We start from the raw sequence: 19,242 nt of genomic DNA, 5'->3' as shown, positions 1-19,242 counted from the left end.
GACAACACAACACCCAGTCCCTGAGGGGGGGAAAATCTCTGACCCAGCTGGGAATCGAACTCAGGCCCTTAGAATTGACAGTCTGTTGCGCTGACTGCTCAGCTACTGGGGGCAGAGCAATGGTGATAATGTGACGACAGTCCTTGCAGCCTTTATGGCATTTACCAGATATATTTCAGTATAAAACGTCTAAAAGTGGTCAGGAACATCATATGATGATGGCAGTAATAACCAGTTACTAATAATGAGATTTGTTTTGGTGTTATCGTATAAATACCACATTATAACAATTAATGGCACTTTGTCAAAATAAAGTACTAATGTCAATATCTCTCATTCCCTTTGTCATTTGAAATCCGATTTTAACATATCACTGTGGGTTACTTTACTTAATTTCTGTACAGAATCTTCAGAATCAACACAAGCTTATTTTCAGTGACGAGACTATTCGAGTCAGGATTTAAGCTTCATGAGTGTAGCAGTATTGTAAGTTTGTGAATTCAGAGCTCTGTTCTTACTTGAATAATAATAGTAATGATTTATGTCTCAGCAAGCGTTACTGAGAGAACAGAACATTTTCTGTTGAGATTAAAGTAGACCATCCACAAAGACTGCAGTACCAACAGGAACTGTAGTAGAAATATGTAACTAAGTAGCTGGACAGAATAGTGTAACAACATTACTATAAGGAGAATGACACAATTTAAAATCCATGCAATTTCATTCCAAGTAACAACCAATATATCTCATCAAGTGTGTGAAGAATGGGAGCCCACAAACTGCAACTAGATCAGCATTCCCTAAATATTTAAAAGCCACTGCAGTATTATAGCCCAGATAGCAGCACACTATTATGTTGCAAGAACGATCGTGACAGATACATTCTCATTTCGGTAAAAAGCCACACAGCTTAAAGTGTTGCAAAACTCCAAAATGCCTATCACTTAAAAACAACTGTCTCAAGTTATTAAAAGTATGACAAAAATAATAAACAAACTACCTTACACCAAAAATAAATTGGTAGTAAATCGAAAAAAACTGACCAAAAACAAATATTATGAAGTATAAGGCAAAGCATTAGGAAAGATTTCTGAAAATGTCACATTTACTCAGAGAAATTATCGAAAATACACACTATGAAATCATGTTTAAAGCAGATAAAAGACAACTAAAAAATCAAATTAAAACAAAGCAATTAGAAAGAAAGTACATTTGATCAATTAACTTATTACAATAAAAATTATGCATTTGGATTAAATTCATAACCTAGAAATCACACTGAGCTCTTTCAACTGTCTTTGTGTTTCTACAAACATTTGGAATCATAATGTGACACTACATGATGACAGTTTTCCCACTGATGTTTTTACGGTAGTTACATGATATTTAAAAACAGATAAATAATTAAAAGATTTGATGCATAAAATTAATCTTCATTAACTCAGAATTATGTACAGAGCTTTGTAATACCAAAATTTTTCACAAGAAATACGGCACTTGAACTGGCAATAGTGTATTGACATAAAATTTAACAAAGCAGATAAATTGAATTTCTACACAATTTACCAAAAGTTCCTTTTTTGTGTGAAGATACACTGTTGATCCAAATCATTATACCCACTTCTGAAGGTGTGTGTTTGCTATCCAGCGGCATTGTGGTTATATCACGTAGTAATGAAACTATACAACCAGAAATGATTGGTTATCATTCTAGTTACAGCATTTGAAAAAATGGCATAAATAACTTTGCCAAAGAGCAGATTGTTTTGCCTGGTGCTGGGTAAGTGCATCTCAGAAGCAGCGAATGTGGTTGGCTATGCAGATGCTTCTATCGTGAGCCTCTATGGAACATTGTTGAAAGATGGTGAAACCACAAGTTGACAAAGGTTGTAGGATGCCCATGCAATATCTAGAACAAGCAGATCAGGACCTATCTGCTCTGTAAAGTGCGATAGATGGCAGTCTGTGGAGACAGGAGAAAATGCTTGAGCAGGCTCGAGAGTTGCAAGCTATTAAGCAGACACTGTTGAACATGAGGCCACAAGTTATATAACAGCTTTGTATTATTCCCATGTTGATCTAACAATGTTGTCAGTTACAATAGTAATACAAATGGAATAATCGAGATTGGACTGCATACCTATAAGAAAGTGTCACATGTTGGGATAAATGACATTTCTTTCAGACCAGGTCAATGGTTGTGCTCAGATATGTCATTATCCAGATGAATAGTTGTTTCATATATGCACCACACAACAGGTGCAGGAAGATGGAGGCAGTGTCATGCTATGGGGGATATTCATACGAGATGGCAAGAAAACAGCTGGTCATAACTGAAAGCACCATGACAGATGTGGAGAACATAAGCATTATTGCAAACTTATCACTTAATGCTTGATGTATTTACAGAGAGTGATAACATCTTACAGCAGGATAACTGTCCAAATTACAAGGTAAGAATCACACTGCAATGGTTCGAGCAGCATGATGGTTCACACTGTTGTCTTTCCCACCCATCTCACCTCATTAGATCATGATGAAATGAATCTGGGATGCTATTGCACACCAACTAGACAGCAACAAACCGATAGCCTACAGTTAATGGGAAAGGTGTGAGATGTGTGTAGACTTATAGTCCGATTTACAACTGAAAAACTAACGAAGAACTAATGAGTCCATACCATAGAGATGCACTGTTGTATTGCGGTCTGTAGGTGAATCAAAACACTACTAGGCAGATGATTATAATTTTTTCCCTTATCTCTGCATACTTGCCACCATCAGTTATTTCCTAATGGATGCAGATTATTGATCACACAAATAGCATTACTATTAAGGAGGCATACCTCAATAATATGTTCGCATAATCAAGAGATTTTTGTATCTTTCTCCATTCTTGAGATAAATATCCTACAATATGAATGTGTAATAAACACATTTCTGCTGTCGCCTGCGTAGTGGATACAGCTTCATGAAGATTGAAATGGCAGTTTCTTTCAAATAATTAGCATCATACTGGTACATTCTCTTGAAGAATATTGGGTCCTGATAACTGCACAGAATTTCTCAAACGAGTAAAAGATATCTCTCAATGCACAAATTTCAGGTAGCCCGATCATTAAAGCATGGAGCATTTGCAACAAAAAATCACAATTGTGCGCTTCATATGTTGTATTTAGTATGTAACTTCTTCAAATGTGAAGCTGCGGAAATGGATTTATTTTTTGTGACCTCTCTGTAGCACATTAGAACAATTTTCATAAAACACGTGTGTAGGCCTACAGACCTCAACAATTTTTGAGTGGTCTCTATGTAGTGTGTATTAATTTGTGTTTCCTGAGAGTGCCCCACTGAGTAAAAGATTTTCTACAAATACTACATTTGTAGAGTCTCTTTCCACTGTGTATTAACATATGGGCCTTGAGATTTCTCAATACATTAAATAATTTACCACAAGTATCACATTTGTGGACTCTCTCTCCTGTGTGTATTAATACATGGGTCTTGAGATTGCCCAACTGAGTAAATGATTTTCCACAGACATCGCATTTGTGTGGTCTCTGTCCAGTGTGTATTAATTTGTGATTCTTGAGACTGCCCGACTGAGTAAATGATTTTCCACAGACATCGCATTTGTGTAGTCTCTGTCCAGTGTGTAGTAATTTTTGTTTTTTGAGACTGCGCCTTTCAATAAACGATTTTCCACAAACATCGCATTCGTGGGGTGTCTCTCCAGTGTGTATTAACTTTTGGGTCTTTAGATTGCCCGACTGAGTAAATGATTTTCCACAGACATCGCATTTGTGTGGTCTCTGTCCAGTGTGTATTAATTTGTGATTCTTGAGACTGCCCGACTGAGTAAATGATTTTCCACAGACATCGCATTTGTGTGGTCTCTGTCCAGTGTGTATTAATTCATGTCTCTTGAGACTGCCCCTTTCAGTAAACGATTTTCCACAAACATCGCATTCGTGGGGTATCTCTCCAGTATGTATTACGTTATGTTTCTTAAGATTGCCTAACAAAGTAAACATTTTACCACAAACATCACATTTGTGATGTCTCTTTGGACTTAGCACAGGTTGGACATGAAAATGGTCACTTGTACATGAAATTAAACAGTCATTACATCTTTCGAGTTTCTCTTCGGCTTGTTTCACAGTATGTGTATTACATATGTCATTAAAGGATTTTTTAAAGCTTTTACTGGGTACCTTGTATGAAGGGGGCTCCGCAGTCTGTTCCACGATTCCTTCTTGTACACACTCGAAGGAGATATTGTTTTCATGATCATCACTGCATTCAAGTTTCTCACTGTTGGTAGCAGATAATGCTTGGTCACCCTCCCTCATTCTCAAATGTTCTTTCAAGCAGTCATCAGTGGGCAATACCTCACCACATGACTTACACACAAATGCAGGTGCCTGCACACCATCAATGTGGATGAAGATATGCATTATGAGTCTGTATTTGGAAGGGAAACTCTGTAGGCAGAAACTACAGTTAAACTTATGGAATTCCTTTTCCCTGATGCTACAACTTAATCTTGTGCCACATAAGCCGTCTTCTTGTGAAGTCTGTATTTTGGTATAGTTGTGAGACACACTGAAATCAGTTGACTTCTCTGCATACATCTCCAGCTTGTCATTGACTACTCCTTGATGTAATGTTTCTTGATATGAAATGTCACAGCTGTCACCAGCACTTTGAATGAAACTGAGGAAGGAAGAAAGAGGTGTGAAATGTTGATTTACACAATACAATACAATATTTCACCATCCACAAAATCAGGGCCTATAAACCAAAATATAAAAATGTATGGCCATCACAGATAACTCATTCAGTAAATATAAGTGATTTAAAATTGTCATGACAATTCTACCAGAATGATAGAATTTTCCTAATATGAAACATTTTTATGAAGCAAATGATCACAGGAAATTGAATAACGCCCAGTCTCATTCAATGCTGACTAGGTTCCCTATATTTTCTAGTAGATTCTATTACTAAAAGTCTTGCACTATTTTTAAAATACAGTTTTACACTCTTTTACACCAAATTATTACATTTATTAGAAATAATATCCTCTAGCTTTTGACATAAAAATATCCACCAAAAGATAAAGGGAAACAAAAAATAAGAGTAATCTATGATTTTAAAATAAAAACCAATCACTCTTTCCATGTGGATTTTTCTTTGTTTTAGAGAACTCTTTAGGCTTTGGGTAGAAATTCTTAAAACCACCAATGATCAATTTATTTCTGAAACCAATAAAGCATGGCATTTTATTTGACTCCAAATTAATCACCAACTACCACCAACATCACATTTCTAATTGGCTAGGTGGTATGGCCATCAACCATGTGGACAACACCTGTACATATATAAGAAATAATGTCAGGTCAATAAATGAAGGAACACATACATAAATTTCCAGACTGATGAACAAATGTGAATGACACACAAATTATTACAACATTACATATGTATTGTTAGCAGCACAGCTTACGTGTAGCCCTTTCTAATTGACATACTGTCTGGCAGGGAGGATGCCAACGCAGTTACAGCCTCCCATTCAAAAATATCTTTACAACTACTCAATATCTGGTCCCCTGGAGTTCCAAAACATCCTTGAGTGAATCAAACAAACGTATCAATGGTGATATCAGCACGAATCATGTACAGCAAATCCTACCATTGTCTTCTGAGAGCAAGTAACTGCAGTAGGTGCATGGTACATCCATGTGATATCTGGGTCCAGTCATTCCACCTGCAGCTCCCCATTCCATCACAATGAAAATGGACATCTTTGAGCTTCCCAATTAGGTCATTTGAGTGTGGATATGGCTGTGGGTGGGTAGGAGCATGCACATACTTCTGTGCTATTATTCTATACTGATTGCTGCTTTTGACTGTTTTGCTTTTTGATGGATATATCGTTTCAAGTAACCAATGACAGTGAGAAATTACAGTTTGCTTTCATCAAAAACTGAAACTTTGCTGCAGAAGATGGCTGTGCAAAGAAACATACTAAGAAATATTTCAGTCTTCAGTTCGGTCATACAGGTTAGCCTTAAAAGCTCTGAACAAAATGATCATGATCTCAATTGTGCTGCAGGTTGTTGATCACTGTTTTCTCAGATATACTGCAGATCACATAGTTGAGGTAAGGTTAGGACACGAGTTTGTTTCAATGCTACAAAACCTGTCATCTGCCACATTTTAGTCATAGGTCACTTAAAATCAGCTGTGTTTGTGTGTTGCCTATAACCAAGCAATGTAGCTGGTAGTGGATGTAGCAATATTGCAGTGTCAAGTGACACACATCAGCTATCAAGTAGTTTTAATCGGACTACAGTAAAAGTTATTTTCTATGTGATTAATAAAAACCTTTGCAGTTAATCACTACATTGAGTAGAACAGTTATACACTGTGCCAATAATTTCATACACCAGAAAACTTTCTTTAAGAGAAACTCTCAGTACAATGGGCTTCTGTCTAAAATCTCCAGACACTAAGTTAATGTAGAATATTATATCCTACTGACTACACTACTGTATGCTGAATTTATAAAATAAAAAAAAACACCTTTTCGGTATGCCCTATGTAGGTATATTACTTACACAGTTGCTTCCACATAGGCCATATTAGAAGTGTAGATGCCTGGTGTGCCCATTATCAAAGTGGCTGGAAACACCTCACACTTTCAAAGCTTACAGATGACATAGATGGCAGGCACTGCCTTTGCCCAAACACTCCTATCAACACATATACAAGGAGGACACAGCCACAATCACACACTGTTCCAACATATTATCTGATTAGGGAAAGGCAGCGTATTCCAGCCATTCACAGTCTCAGGATGGAGCAATATCCTTCAAATGTACACTGGATGTGAGTGCTCAGTTTCTTGGATTCTACAGACCAGGTATGGCACATGCTGATAGAATTTTTCTTGTCATTTGGCTTACTGTATTTGTACCTGAGGCTCTGGAAGCATCAAGTCTCATTATTTTGACAGTTGTTATTTCATTTATGTTTTTTCTCCAATGACTATGATGGTGGCTTTAGGTTTCTAGTATTTTCTATCTTGTTCTGTTGGGATAGAGTAGAACATCAAGTAACACCCCCATCAGCTGCCACAACCCCAAGTCACCATCAAATGTGTTCTTGAAGACTATGCTAATGAAAGTTCCAACACTGAATATACCAAGATGTCTCACTGGAACAACCTTCGCATAACAAAAGTGAGTGACACGCAGGTATCCTAGTCTATTGCTGGACAGTCATGGTTCAAGTTGGTACAACTGTTGCAACACATATTCCTGATTCATATGCAGCTTTCTGGTATTTCTCATGGAGTTCTTGTCCCTTAAATGACACAGTACAACAAAGCTTGTGATATTTAGGACTTATGGCATCATCTCAAAGCTGATTACATGAGCAGTTACACATACTGTTAACCCTTATGAACTTGAGTTTAATATTATACCTTTTAACTGCAGCTTACCACTTTAGTTATTCATAATTTTCCTCAAGTATGTGTTGCCTCATTTCTACAAGCCAACCCTAATTCCTGTGTAACTTCCAAACAATAACTTGTGATAACCAATAACTTACTAAAGAATGTAGTGAGAATATATGATATTAAGTGTACAATTAAAAAGTCTATCAGCATCTCCATGGAACAATGTCATGATTTCCTAATTTTGTGACTTTTTGGTAATAGGTAAATTATTTCACATGTTTCAGTTGTGTGGCACCCACTTACCATAGGAAACATTTATCTTGGCAAAGTGAAGTTACATACATGCCTTAAAAACAGACAGACACATAAAGTACATAAAACTGCAATGGAAGGATATCTAGGGAGGGTCCACACACTAACATGTGGTTAATGAAGATGGATGGCAGGTCTTTCTAGTAGTAAAGGTACCAGCCACCCCCATACCATATGCTAGCTTGCAGAGTATCTATGTAGATGTAAATGCAGAATGGTTTGGATGATTATGCAATTTGCTCTTGTACCATTAGCCAACATGACCTTGCTATGTTAGTACTGTGAACAGCTAAAAGCAAGGGAAACTATACCTGTTATAACCACATGCTGCTCTGCTGTATAGTTTAATGATCATGACATCCAATTGGGTAAAATATTCTAATAGCAATATAGCTTCCCAATAAGACCTCTGGCAGGGGGCTACTCTTGTGGATATCATCAGGTGAAAGAAACAATATCGCTACAAGTCAGTGTGTGGAATGTGAAGTCCCTTGATTGATTAGGTGAGTCAAATAACACGAAATGAGAAATGGATAAGTTGAAGTTTGATATGGTGGGAATTAGTGTGGTGCGTGGGAGGAAGAACAACATTCCTGGTAAGGTGAATACGGAGAAAAGAAGAGTAATGCACCAGTAGAAGTTACTATAAATAAGAATATAGAAATGTAGGTAATCTATAATGAACAGTATTGTTGACTCAGTTTCATAGCCAAGACAGATAAAAGGCAGAATTTAAAAGAATGTATCAGCTTGTACCTAGATAAAATTTTGAAGTGATGCAAGGATTGCCAGCTAGCTTCAAACATTATGACTAAAAATAGTGTATTTCACAAAAAGGAGAAACATAGTATCCTATCACTACTCTCATTTATTCTTGAGTGTAGCAATATGTGGAGATACCAAATGGAATCATCACATTGGTTCAATTGTAGGTATAGATGTCGGTCCATTGCTACGATACCAGAGAATCCATTCCGAGGATACCGCAGAAATCCAATGCTTTCAAAACAACTGTGTGACTCACCTCAGAACATTGCTGAAGGGTGTGTGATGCTTATCATATAGGCCTAACCAGAGATATTAATCTCTTATTGCACAGTGCTTCACAAGGAACAGGTTTAGATCTAGACATAGCAGTCACACTCATCTGTGAGCATTTACTAGGTGAAAAATGGTAAATGTTTACCATGGATATACACAGTAAATGCAGGAAAGAATTTTTTCCTAAAAATGATTTTGCAACCTCGTCAGTCCAGCCTTCCTACACAACAGGTCAAGTGGCTACTACAGTTCAAACACCAAAAAGGCATAGCTACAATTTGGGATGAGAACATCTTGTGACAGGAAAAAAGAGCTTTACTGAGCACAAAGGAAGATCTGATTGTGCACTACAGACAGTATAGCAGAATATTTCACTATCACAGTTTGTTGTCTTCTGAAGTAGGTAGAGCTCTCTCTACCTGGCACAAGATAATTAAGTCCAAGGAGTTATTCATCTCTTGCTCTTACTTCGAGTCAGTATTGTGGTGGTTTACACAATAAGAATACTAGGAAAATTATTAACACAAAGTTTAACTGTCCATCCACACTGTGCCCCTTATATACCTACTGATAACATTTGTCCTGTAATTTCCCTCTAATTCTGTGATGACAATAGTTTCATCCAATGATCTGAGCATAACTGATTAAAATTCATTTTACTGTCATGGCCAGATATATCACTATCAGTTTTGCTCCCAAATCAGCCAAATCTGCAATGTGTACGCTAAGTCCTTTTGGGGAATTGTACTGTGTTAGATTTCCCATATTCAGACATAGGGCATTCTAGGTGTCCTTTGTTAGTAGCTTCTCACAAGTCACAAAAGATGACTCACCAGTTAAGTCTTCATGGCCTTCCTAAAGCTGACTACAGCTGCTTTATGAAATTTAAGAACATGATGGTGGCCTGTAAATTGTGAATACAACAAGCTTGTTTCCCAATCCACATTGCTGACACAGTAATCAAAGAGTTATTCACCCCAACAGTCATTAATCTGAAGGGGCTGAAACTTGACTCCAGGTTTTGGATATATAACCACTCACCCTTTCCTCTTACTTGTTCTACATGGTAGGACATTAGCATGTACCCAGCACATTGAATTTGTATGACTTCCATGTCATATTCAATTAGAATAGTTAGCACTATACAGCTGCTGACACCTCACCTGTACTTTTGTATAAAAGAAGTACACTCTTTTATTAAACAACACACACACAAACCAGCTGTTTTATAGAATGTGTTACTAACATGACTGCTTTGTAATATTTTTACTTATCAATAATAATCAACCATCATGTATATTTCAAACATCAGGCTTAACATGAACTCACTTAAGGTGAACACTTGGTTAACACCAGAAGAATATCAGTACTGGCAGTAATGTACATGATATTGTACAATGTCTTACTGGTTAACAAATTTCAGTCCGCATGAATTACAAAGTGTGTTTTAGTCTGTAGCATCATTATATTTTTCATTAAACCTGAATTGTCAATGTTTTTTTTTCCTAATGTTTTTCTAGCTGACCTTTGTGCATAACATTGCTCAACAATCACCACCAACAAGGAAAACAATTGTGATACAAACAGTGTGAAAAACTAGATTCCATCAACAAGTGCAATTCCATGGTGAGATGTGCTTTTATATTCTTTAAATAGAGTCAGTAGTAGTAACATTGAATTCCAAGAAGTGAAGGGGTTGTCATGCTTTAGGAAGCACAAAGCTTAGATAAGCAAGTGAAACTAAAAATTCTGCAGAAAGCAGCATATGGTGTATTGAAAAAAAGCACAATTGGAGGAAGGTTTAGACTCAGAAAATCTACATTATCTACACTACTTAAATGAAATGTGCTTAATTCTGCTGTTCTGTGTTCCAGGTGCATGCTGAAGTGACTTCACAGTGTTATATATGAAGATGTTGAACTTTTACTTTTACAGTGCTTCAGCTATATGTGCACCTCCAATGCGCCTATAAGTGGAAATATAATTGAGTGAACAACAAATGAGACTGCAGAAAATTTAGACATTCAAAACAGACTTCAATTGTTTTGTTTGTTGGCTGTGTAAGTTCCAAAATAGAGGCCTAATTTCATCCTCAGTGACAGGCAATGAAGTGAATGAAGTTGATGAAGAAAGGGCAAGCATTGGTTGCATGAGTTTGACCAAGTGAGAGAAAAGTTTGCTGTATCTTATGCCAGCAATGTGGACAAAACTAGTATTTCTTTACAACTTCTGCCAAGTCAAACCCACAAAACAAAAGGTTACATGTGGCATCGTGGGGCCAGCAGTAAACAACATTCTTGGGTATCAGTAAATCTGAGAAACTGATATGTTTCAAGAACATAAAATTAATGCTTCACCTTGTATCTACTCTCGTTATTGGAAAGCTTGGATTGACAGTTAATCATAAATGGCATTTTTGTTTTGTTTGTGCAGTTATTGCAAAATGGGACTGACGTACCTTGTAATATTTTAAAGCATCTTTTTAATCTTCTGCAATAACAGAATAGTAGATATAGTTTTCTCTGACAACATGCATAATGTTGCTGTAGTCAGTATATACTGTATGTATATACTGCAAATGGTTAATATATAGAAAAAAATAGAACTCCAAAAAACAGAACTTTTTAAAAATAACTATAACCCTAGGGGTTATTGTTTGTTTTCCTTTCACATGGAGTAACTAAAAATTTATACTGCTCAAAGAATTCTGCAGTGAATAATAAAAACGTACCTTAAACTATCAGATGCTTCTCTTATTGAAGCTGCCACCTGAAATAGTACAAAGAATTACTGGTGATTTAAAACTGATGAAACAGTAAATAAATAAAATTGTATTAACACCCACAAACATCTGAATGTTCCAAATAATGCTTGGAAATAGTATTATCAAAAAGATACATTACATAAATGTAGCAGTTATTGAAGAAAATTATAGGTAAAAATTAACACTTCATTTCATCACTTTGTTTTTAGCTGTGTAAGTAACAATAGAAACCTTGATTTATTTTAAAACAAATTTCCTACTTGATACTACAAAATTAAATGCCTGAAATACATTTCACCTCTCGGGCACATACAGTTAGGCAAAGTACCAGAGAAAAATGTAAAAAATCGTCTGATTTTTATTTATGAAACTGGCAAAGGAAAGAACTGAAGAAATATCTATCTGAGCTGCTATTAAATGTATTTTTTTCACAACTGCAGCATTCAATATTATGCCATTCTCTTGAGATAGCTCACTGCATGGAACATCAAAGTCATTAAATGTCCCATCAGTTTCATCCACAGAGGAAATTCAGGAGTACAGCTTGACATGAAAGCTATAGGAATTATTACATGAAGTGGTTTTATTTTATAGTCATATAAATGACAAAGATTTGTGTAGTATCATAAATAGGAAATAAACAACATGGTCAACATGAGGACAGTGTTATCTCCAAATGAAAGAATGTGCTTTCATACATTTCACAGCAGGGGAGGGATTAATACAACTGCAGATAAATACAGGTGGCCAATTATAAACAGCCAGTATACAATGAATAAATATGAAGAAGCAATCAGAATGTGGATAGCTACAATAGCACTAAAACAAGTTTGTTACTGAAGCCTAGCAGAAAACCTTTAACATAAAGGATAATCCAGAAATTCAGTCAGCAAACCCGAAAATGATCACCTAATGACAAACGTGTCAGATTAAACAAACTATTTCACAATAACAAGAAAGACTGAGTCATCTCTGACAGTACGTTGAATTAAGGTAACTATATCAATTAATTGATTTTTAAAAAATAACAACTGCATTGAAAATGAGTAATAACAAAGACAAGGATAATGTATTGTGAATTGGAAAAGAAACCATTTCTTGGTGGTGTTCATGATTTGTTATTCAAATTATGTAATTTAATGAAGCAACACTTTCATGTTAATAATGAGGAATATAATCAGTACAGCAAGGAACTTCACAACACATGAAATTTTGACATAAATAGAAATAACAAAAGGTTTCGAGATAGATGCAAAGGAAACTATCCAGAGAAAAAAATCATTTTTCACCAGGATGGAGCATCGCCACACTGGCACCTGCATGAAAGAGCACTTCTTAACAATAAGCTGCCTTAATGATGTATCAGCCATAAGGGGCATACACATCTCACTTTCACCTGCCGACCTTGAATTTTGTCTGATCTCACAGTGTCATTTTTTTGTCGGGGTTTGTGGAATGTTCCATCTATTTGCCTTGGCATGCAGTAACTTAAGGTTCACTAAATAAAAAAAAAAAAAACAACTTTGAGCACAAGAACTCCAAATGTGTTTAAATAAGTATGGGACAATCTATTGCCTCAATGTTTGTTGCATGTCCAGTTGAGGGAATAGTGAACTTTTGTCAAAAGTGAATGAAAACACTGAACTTAAACCAAATTGTGAAAAGTACCCCATTACACATGAATGCATATAGAAGATGTACTCATGATAAATTGAATGGTTCTTCTGCAAATAAAAGCTTTACAGCTATACATCTGAACATAAAGTTATCATACATTTGTATCTTCATTTGTGCCCAGGATATAACCTTTTTGGAACCTACACACGATCTGGTTACACAGCTATCATTTCCCTTTCAGTAAAAAGGGTAATCTTACTCTGTTTTCTTGTGCTGAATTTTTTTCTTCATTTTTTTATTTCATTCATAAATTTAATTTCTCTTTCAGTGTGAAATCATACAGTAGCCTATATCCTGGTCAGAGAGAGGGTGGGAAGGTTAGTTATTCATTCATTCACTCATTCTTGGATCTACACATTGTATTCCACAAATCATATTGTCTAGAGGGTTGCAGAATGTGACACATAGCATATTAAAAAGCAGAAGCTGCTACTGCAGATTACTTCTGTGAAGTCTACTGACAATCAGATACCTATGATTATTGCTAATCTCCTCACACTGATAATTATGGGAGACGTTTCCAGATTACATTATTATCATTATTACTATTTCATACATTAACTTTTAAGAGATAGTGTCTAAATTTAAATTTTGTTTCCTATTCCTACATCCTTCCCAATTTCTTTACATACACAATGTGGATACATTTGATCAAACACCCCCAAAAACATCAGTTTTTCATATGAGGTGCGTTGTGCTGTTACCTTCTGCCAGGAACTCCATATCAGTGAACTCTGTAGTCATCAGACATCATGAGAGAGCAGAATGGGGCACTCTGCAGAACCCACAGACTTCGAACTTGGTCAGGTGATCGGGTATCACTTTAGCCAGATTACCACATTACTAAACGTACTTAGGTCCACTGTTTCTGACGTGATAGTGAAGTGGAAACGTGGAGGGACACATACAGCACACAAGAGTACAGGCTGATCTCGTTTGTTCACTTACAGAAACTGCTGACAGTTGGAGGGGGCCGTAATGTGTAACAGGCAGACATCTATACAGAGCATCACACAGGAATTCCAGAGTTCATCATTATTCACTGCAGGTATTATGATTGTTTGGTGGGAGGTGAGAAAACTTATATTTCACCATTGAGCACCTGCTCATAAGCCACACATGACGTAGGTAAATTCCAAATGATGCCTTGCCTGATGTAAGGAGCGAAACCATTGCACAACTGAACAGTGGAAAATTGTTCTGTGGAATGAAGAATCACAGTACACAATGTGGTGACCTAATGGCAGGATGTCGATATGGCAAATACCTGGTGAACATCATCTGCCAGTGTGTGTAGTGCCAACAGTAAAATTCGGAGGTGGTTCTGGTGTTATGGTGTCAATGTTTTTCATGGAGGGGGTTTGCACCCCTTGTTGTTTTGTGTGGCGCTATCATAGCACAGGCCTACATTGATGTTTTAAGCACCTTCTTGCTTCCCACTGTTGAAGACCAATTTGGGGATGGCAATTGCAGCTGTCAACACAATCCAGCACCTGTTCATAATGCACGGCCAATGGCGAAGTGGTTACACGACAATAACATCCCTGTAATGGACTGGCCTGCACAGAGACCTGACCTGAATCCTTTAGAATACCTCTGGGATGTTTTGGAATGCTGACTTCGTGCCAGGCATCACCGACTGACACCGATACCTCTCCTCAGTGCAACACCTATTAAGAATCGGCTGCCATTCCCCAAGCAACATTCCAGCACCTGATTGAATGTATGCTTGCGAGAATGAAACCTGTCATCATGGATAAGAATCGGCCAATACCATATTCAGTTCCAGCATTACTGATGGAGGGCGCGACGAATTTTTAAGCCATTTTTCAGGCAGCTGTCTGGATACTTTTGATCACATGGTGTACGTCATTGTGGTCTCTCTTGTGGTCTTCCAAATATTTATATCCATTTCTGTTTTCCATGTGTTTCTGTTTAAGTATGTTTCATGGTCTTTCTTGACTCTTTATTGATTTATTACGTTATCTTGCGAGAGTCCAACTTCTTCTGTACCTATGACCAATTTTGAATTGCGTTTGCTAGTGCTTGCTACCTCAGAGATCTGCATTGTGAGCCTGTCGACGGGCATCCTGTGATGCATCCACAAAATTTTATCACTGTTTATCTAAAGCTGTCTCTTATTGTTTCTGTCTGTCTATAAATCTCTCTAAAGGGACTCCATATCCAAATTCGTTCACAGAAAACTGGTCCAAATATTTTCCTGAGAATTTTTCTTTCCTGCTTCTCAATCAGTCATTTTTGTTTGACCATGAATCACAGTACTTTCTGAAGCAAGGAGTTATTCCAGTAGTAGTTCTAAAATAGATTTTTTGTTATAATGACTCCATATCAGCTGACAAGCTTTTGAGCCAGAAACTCCTGAAGTTAGGTTTGACAATAAGCGAGGATCTCACTTTTGAGAGACTGAAGATTTTGAACAGTGTGATCCCAAGACTTCAGCTGCAAAACTTGTGGACAAACGATGGCAGGATAATGGTGAAGAACTAAAATAGGAATGATCAGTCTGCAATGCAGATCAACTGGAGTGTCTGGACTTTAGAAGCTAAAAAATTTGTCAACTCTTATTGCCCTAATTTTGTGTGTTTACTTTCAGGTCTTTATTTTGCAAAGAAACAATTTGTTTTACTAATATTATATTTAAAACAGTTTCCCCTCTTATTTTTATCTGTTTGTCTAGGATTATTTTTAGTACAAATTTTCTGCTCAATTCTCATAACTCCAATACCAATACTATTCATTAATTCACTATTACTTCAATATGCTCACAAGGCTCTGATTCAGGTGATAATTTACTGTCTTATTTCTACTTTAATAAGTTATCATCATATTACTGTGGTTACTCATCATTAGGGCCAATAATAAGACAGCAGTCAGTCATTCCATTTATCTTGCTTTCAGTATTGTTGTGCATAGATTATTCTAGCTCTGTTCAGGAACTTTCTCTTCCTGTCTTCAGTTGACCATTCACTGACCAGTGCAAAGCATGGTGACCTTGGCCACAAAACCTCCCTGCTCCGGGAGATATCTCCTACTTTAACTTCAAGGAACCCTCCCCTACCATAATGCACTCCGGTACACTTTGTTCTCATAACCTCACTGGCCTAAAGTCACTACTATCTAGTATCTTCACGAGCCTTGTAGCTAAATGCACTAAACATCATACTGCACACGCAAATGTTCGATCTCAGCCACCTCATCATAACAAAGTCTGTCACATATATCAAGACACGGACCTACATCTGATTCTTCCGTCAGAGATGTGGCTCCAACCAAGTATGTCCACAAGTTCTGTAAATTGAGAAGACTACATCTTTTTAAGACACAACAGATGTAACTGACAACTGGGTGGAGTAGGGGCATACACATGCTCGGATTTATCATATAATATACTTACACACATCCAACAATCATGAAGATGAACAAGAGGAATATGTTCATAGAGATCACATTCTTTAACAGAAAGTCACCAGTGTGTGTCCTCTACAAACGTCCTGAAGTACCCAGGTTTGGCTGTTTTTAACTTGCTCTTTGAACTGACATGGGAGCATATAATTACACTCCACCCAGATCTTCCTCTTTTCTCAAAATTCTTACAAGGTGAAGGCTTCTTAAATTTCCTTTCCATGGAACTCACTATAGCAGAAAGCTATTTGTACGTTTATAAATCCTTTTTATACCTGTCACTATTATTGTTGTCATTACTACTGTTACCACCACCACATTAGTGACAACAGCTGTAATACTACTAGTACTGTCATTATTAACTTTATTAGTTCATAGTCAGTATTACTTACATTTCCACTTCAGAAACTCATATCATTTCAATACTATTTGTAATATTAAAATTGTTGTTTCTTAGGTAACTATGATGTATGTGGGAAACCCTGGTCCAATGCAAAAGAGAACCTTATGGCCCTTGTCAGAATAGGATAAATAAATAAATAAATATGTCTTGGTGATTGGATAATCTCTCCTGGATATTTAAGGTATCTTGTGACACTTCCTCATACCAAGTTATAATGGAGAGACTATCTCTAGGCTTCCTGTCCATTACTGAATTTTCTCACAGATGATTTGTAGACTAGTTTTCTTTGGCAGTTTGTGAAGCTTCTCCATGACAAGTTTGGCTTCTATACAGTATCTTAGAATAGTGAGTGTCTACAAAAGCCGTACACCTCATGTTAATTCTCTGCTCCTTTATAATTTCGATTTGGATTCCATTATTTCCTTCCCATATGTCGTCATAACTTTTTCAGAATTACTTTAAATTGGAGTGGATCGTGGCTCTCTGGCTGCACACTGTTGTGCATTTCAAATTCTGAAATTTCTCCAATCAGTTTAATGTCTAGTGTTGTACCCATTTATATCTATTAGATAACTGCCACTGTTTTCCTGTCAATTTTGAATTCCTCTGGCATACTGAATCAAGTCTTTTTCTGTCAAATCATAAGCCTTTCTGACACTTGGCATAAGTTGCCACAGTATTTACACATCGTCATCTTTGCAAAATTGACTTTGGTTCCCATATCTGTTCTCTACACAATTCCGTTTGCAAAATCGTGCCTTATACTCTCCTATTAATAGGCCTATTTGTTCATCCAGTTGTCTTCACAGGGCTTTTTAAGGAATTTTGGACATAACTGGATGCAGTGAAATTCCCTGTAATTGTTCATACTGGTTTTATCTCATTTTTATGAAGAGGATCAATTAATGCACATTTCCACTCTTCAGTAATTTTTTCACTTTTACAAATGTTTAACATAATTCTACCAGTTGTTTGTGTGAGATTACTGTTGCTCAGTATCCATATCTCCATACTTCTACTATGAGTTCCTGTCTTTTGCACATGACTTCTTGTTTTGCAAAGTACTGATTTCCTTCAGTTCCTCAACAGATGATTTTTAATCATAATTGTTTTGCTTCCAAAACTCATTGTTCTTTCAGAAGCACACAGTCGAGAACTGAGCAAAAGTAATACAGAAATTGTTATTTTTATGTTGGTTTCAAGTGATCCAATTTACACTTTTTTATAGGCTTGAACATTCTTTTGTATACTTTTAAGAATTCCTGCCATTTTCTGGGGTTTGTTACCATTTAAAGTTTCCAATGCTTTTTCCCTCACATCTACTAGACCCTGATCATTGGCAATGTTCCACTACCTGTGTTCTCTCTTCCTTTGTGGTTAGCATAATCTGATTTTAAGTATGTCTGCAAGTTTCTTACAATTCATGGTATATGAATGAATAATTTGTTGAAAAATGGATTAATGATGAGTGATTTATTCATGTGTGTTTCTTTCCTGACAGGTTGAAATCTAATGTTTATATGCAAGAGACGTTGAAATGACTAAAAAATTCCTCTCTTGTTCTTACACTGAGAATTTTTGTATCCTTACTGGTTATAACAACAGGGTCTATCTGAAACTCATGTAAAGCGAAGTTCAGAAAATTCGATTTTTGTAGCTTCTTCACAGGTTTAAATTGTGTGGTAGTGATTTTGATCTCATTTTCCCAGCTTTATCTCACCATTTTCATACATTCTCTTTTGAACTCTGGTTTTCCAAAATTTTTTTGTTGGAACATATGCATGCTTGACAATGTGACATCTCACCAGTCAGACACTGAAGCAATTCAGCTTCATGCTTTTAGATTGTCTACTATTAGCTTTGATTAGCACACAGATGTTATGGATATGGTTCAGATACTGAAACAGGAATCCTTGGAGGACAGATGACATTCTTTTTGAGTCAATGTTGAGAAAATTTAGGGAACTGGCATTTGAGGCATACTGCAGATGTAAATGTTGATCAGTGTGTATTGTAAAGGAAACATAATGAAAGTTTGTGTGTCTGATTCGTACACTAATATTTGCCTATAATATAATGCATCAAACTTTGTGTATCCTCCGTAACTGTCAGAGATAGACTGAGCTTTATTTTTTTGTTTACTGTTTTTTCATC

General features: G+C 36.5%; 1 protein-coding gene across 7 annotated transcripts in view; it reads right to left on the bottom strand.

The window, feature by feature from the left end:
* Positions 1 to 1,289: 1,289 nt before the first annotated feature.
* Positions 1,290 to 19,242, bottom strand: part of LOC124720084 (zinc finger protein 724-like) — a 107,359-nt gene continuing 89,406 nt past the window's right edge. For 5 of the 7 annotated variants that reach the window (XM_047245360.1, XM_047245362.1, XM_047245359.1 and 2 more), the window contains 2 exons: positions 11,553 to 11,590; positions 1,290 to 4,716 (listed from right to left, as the gene is read on the bottom strand). In XM_047245360.1, the coding sequence (XP_047101316.1) occupies positions 3,309 to 4,716; positions 11,553 to 11,590 (1,446 nt within the window). In that variant the 3' untranslated portion in view covers positions 1,290 to 3,308. Of the gene's footprint in view, positions 4,717 to 5,234; positions 5,375 to 11,552; positions 11,591 to 19,242 lie in introns of those variants that run through there. The other 2 variants (XM_047245364.1, XR_007006057.1) reach the window with 2 other exon arrangements.

Source organism: Schistocerca piceifrons, chromosome 11 (genome assembly GCF_021461385.2).
Source record: "Schistocerca piceifrons isolate TAMUIC-IGC-003096 chromosome 11, iqSchPice1.1, whole genome shotgun sequence".
Lineage (NCBI taxonomy): Eukaryota > Metazoa > Arthropoda > Insecta > Orthoptera > Acrididae > Schistocerca > Schistocerca piceifrons.
Note: the sequence above shows the minus strand (reverse complement) of the source record. Positions and strands in the feature narration are given on the sequence as shown.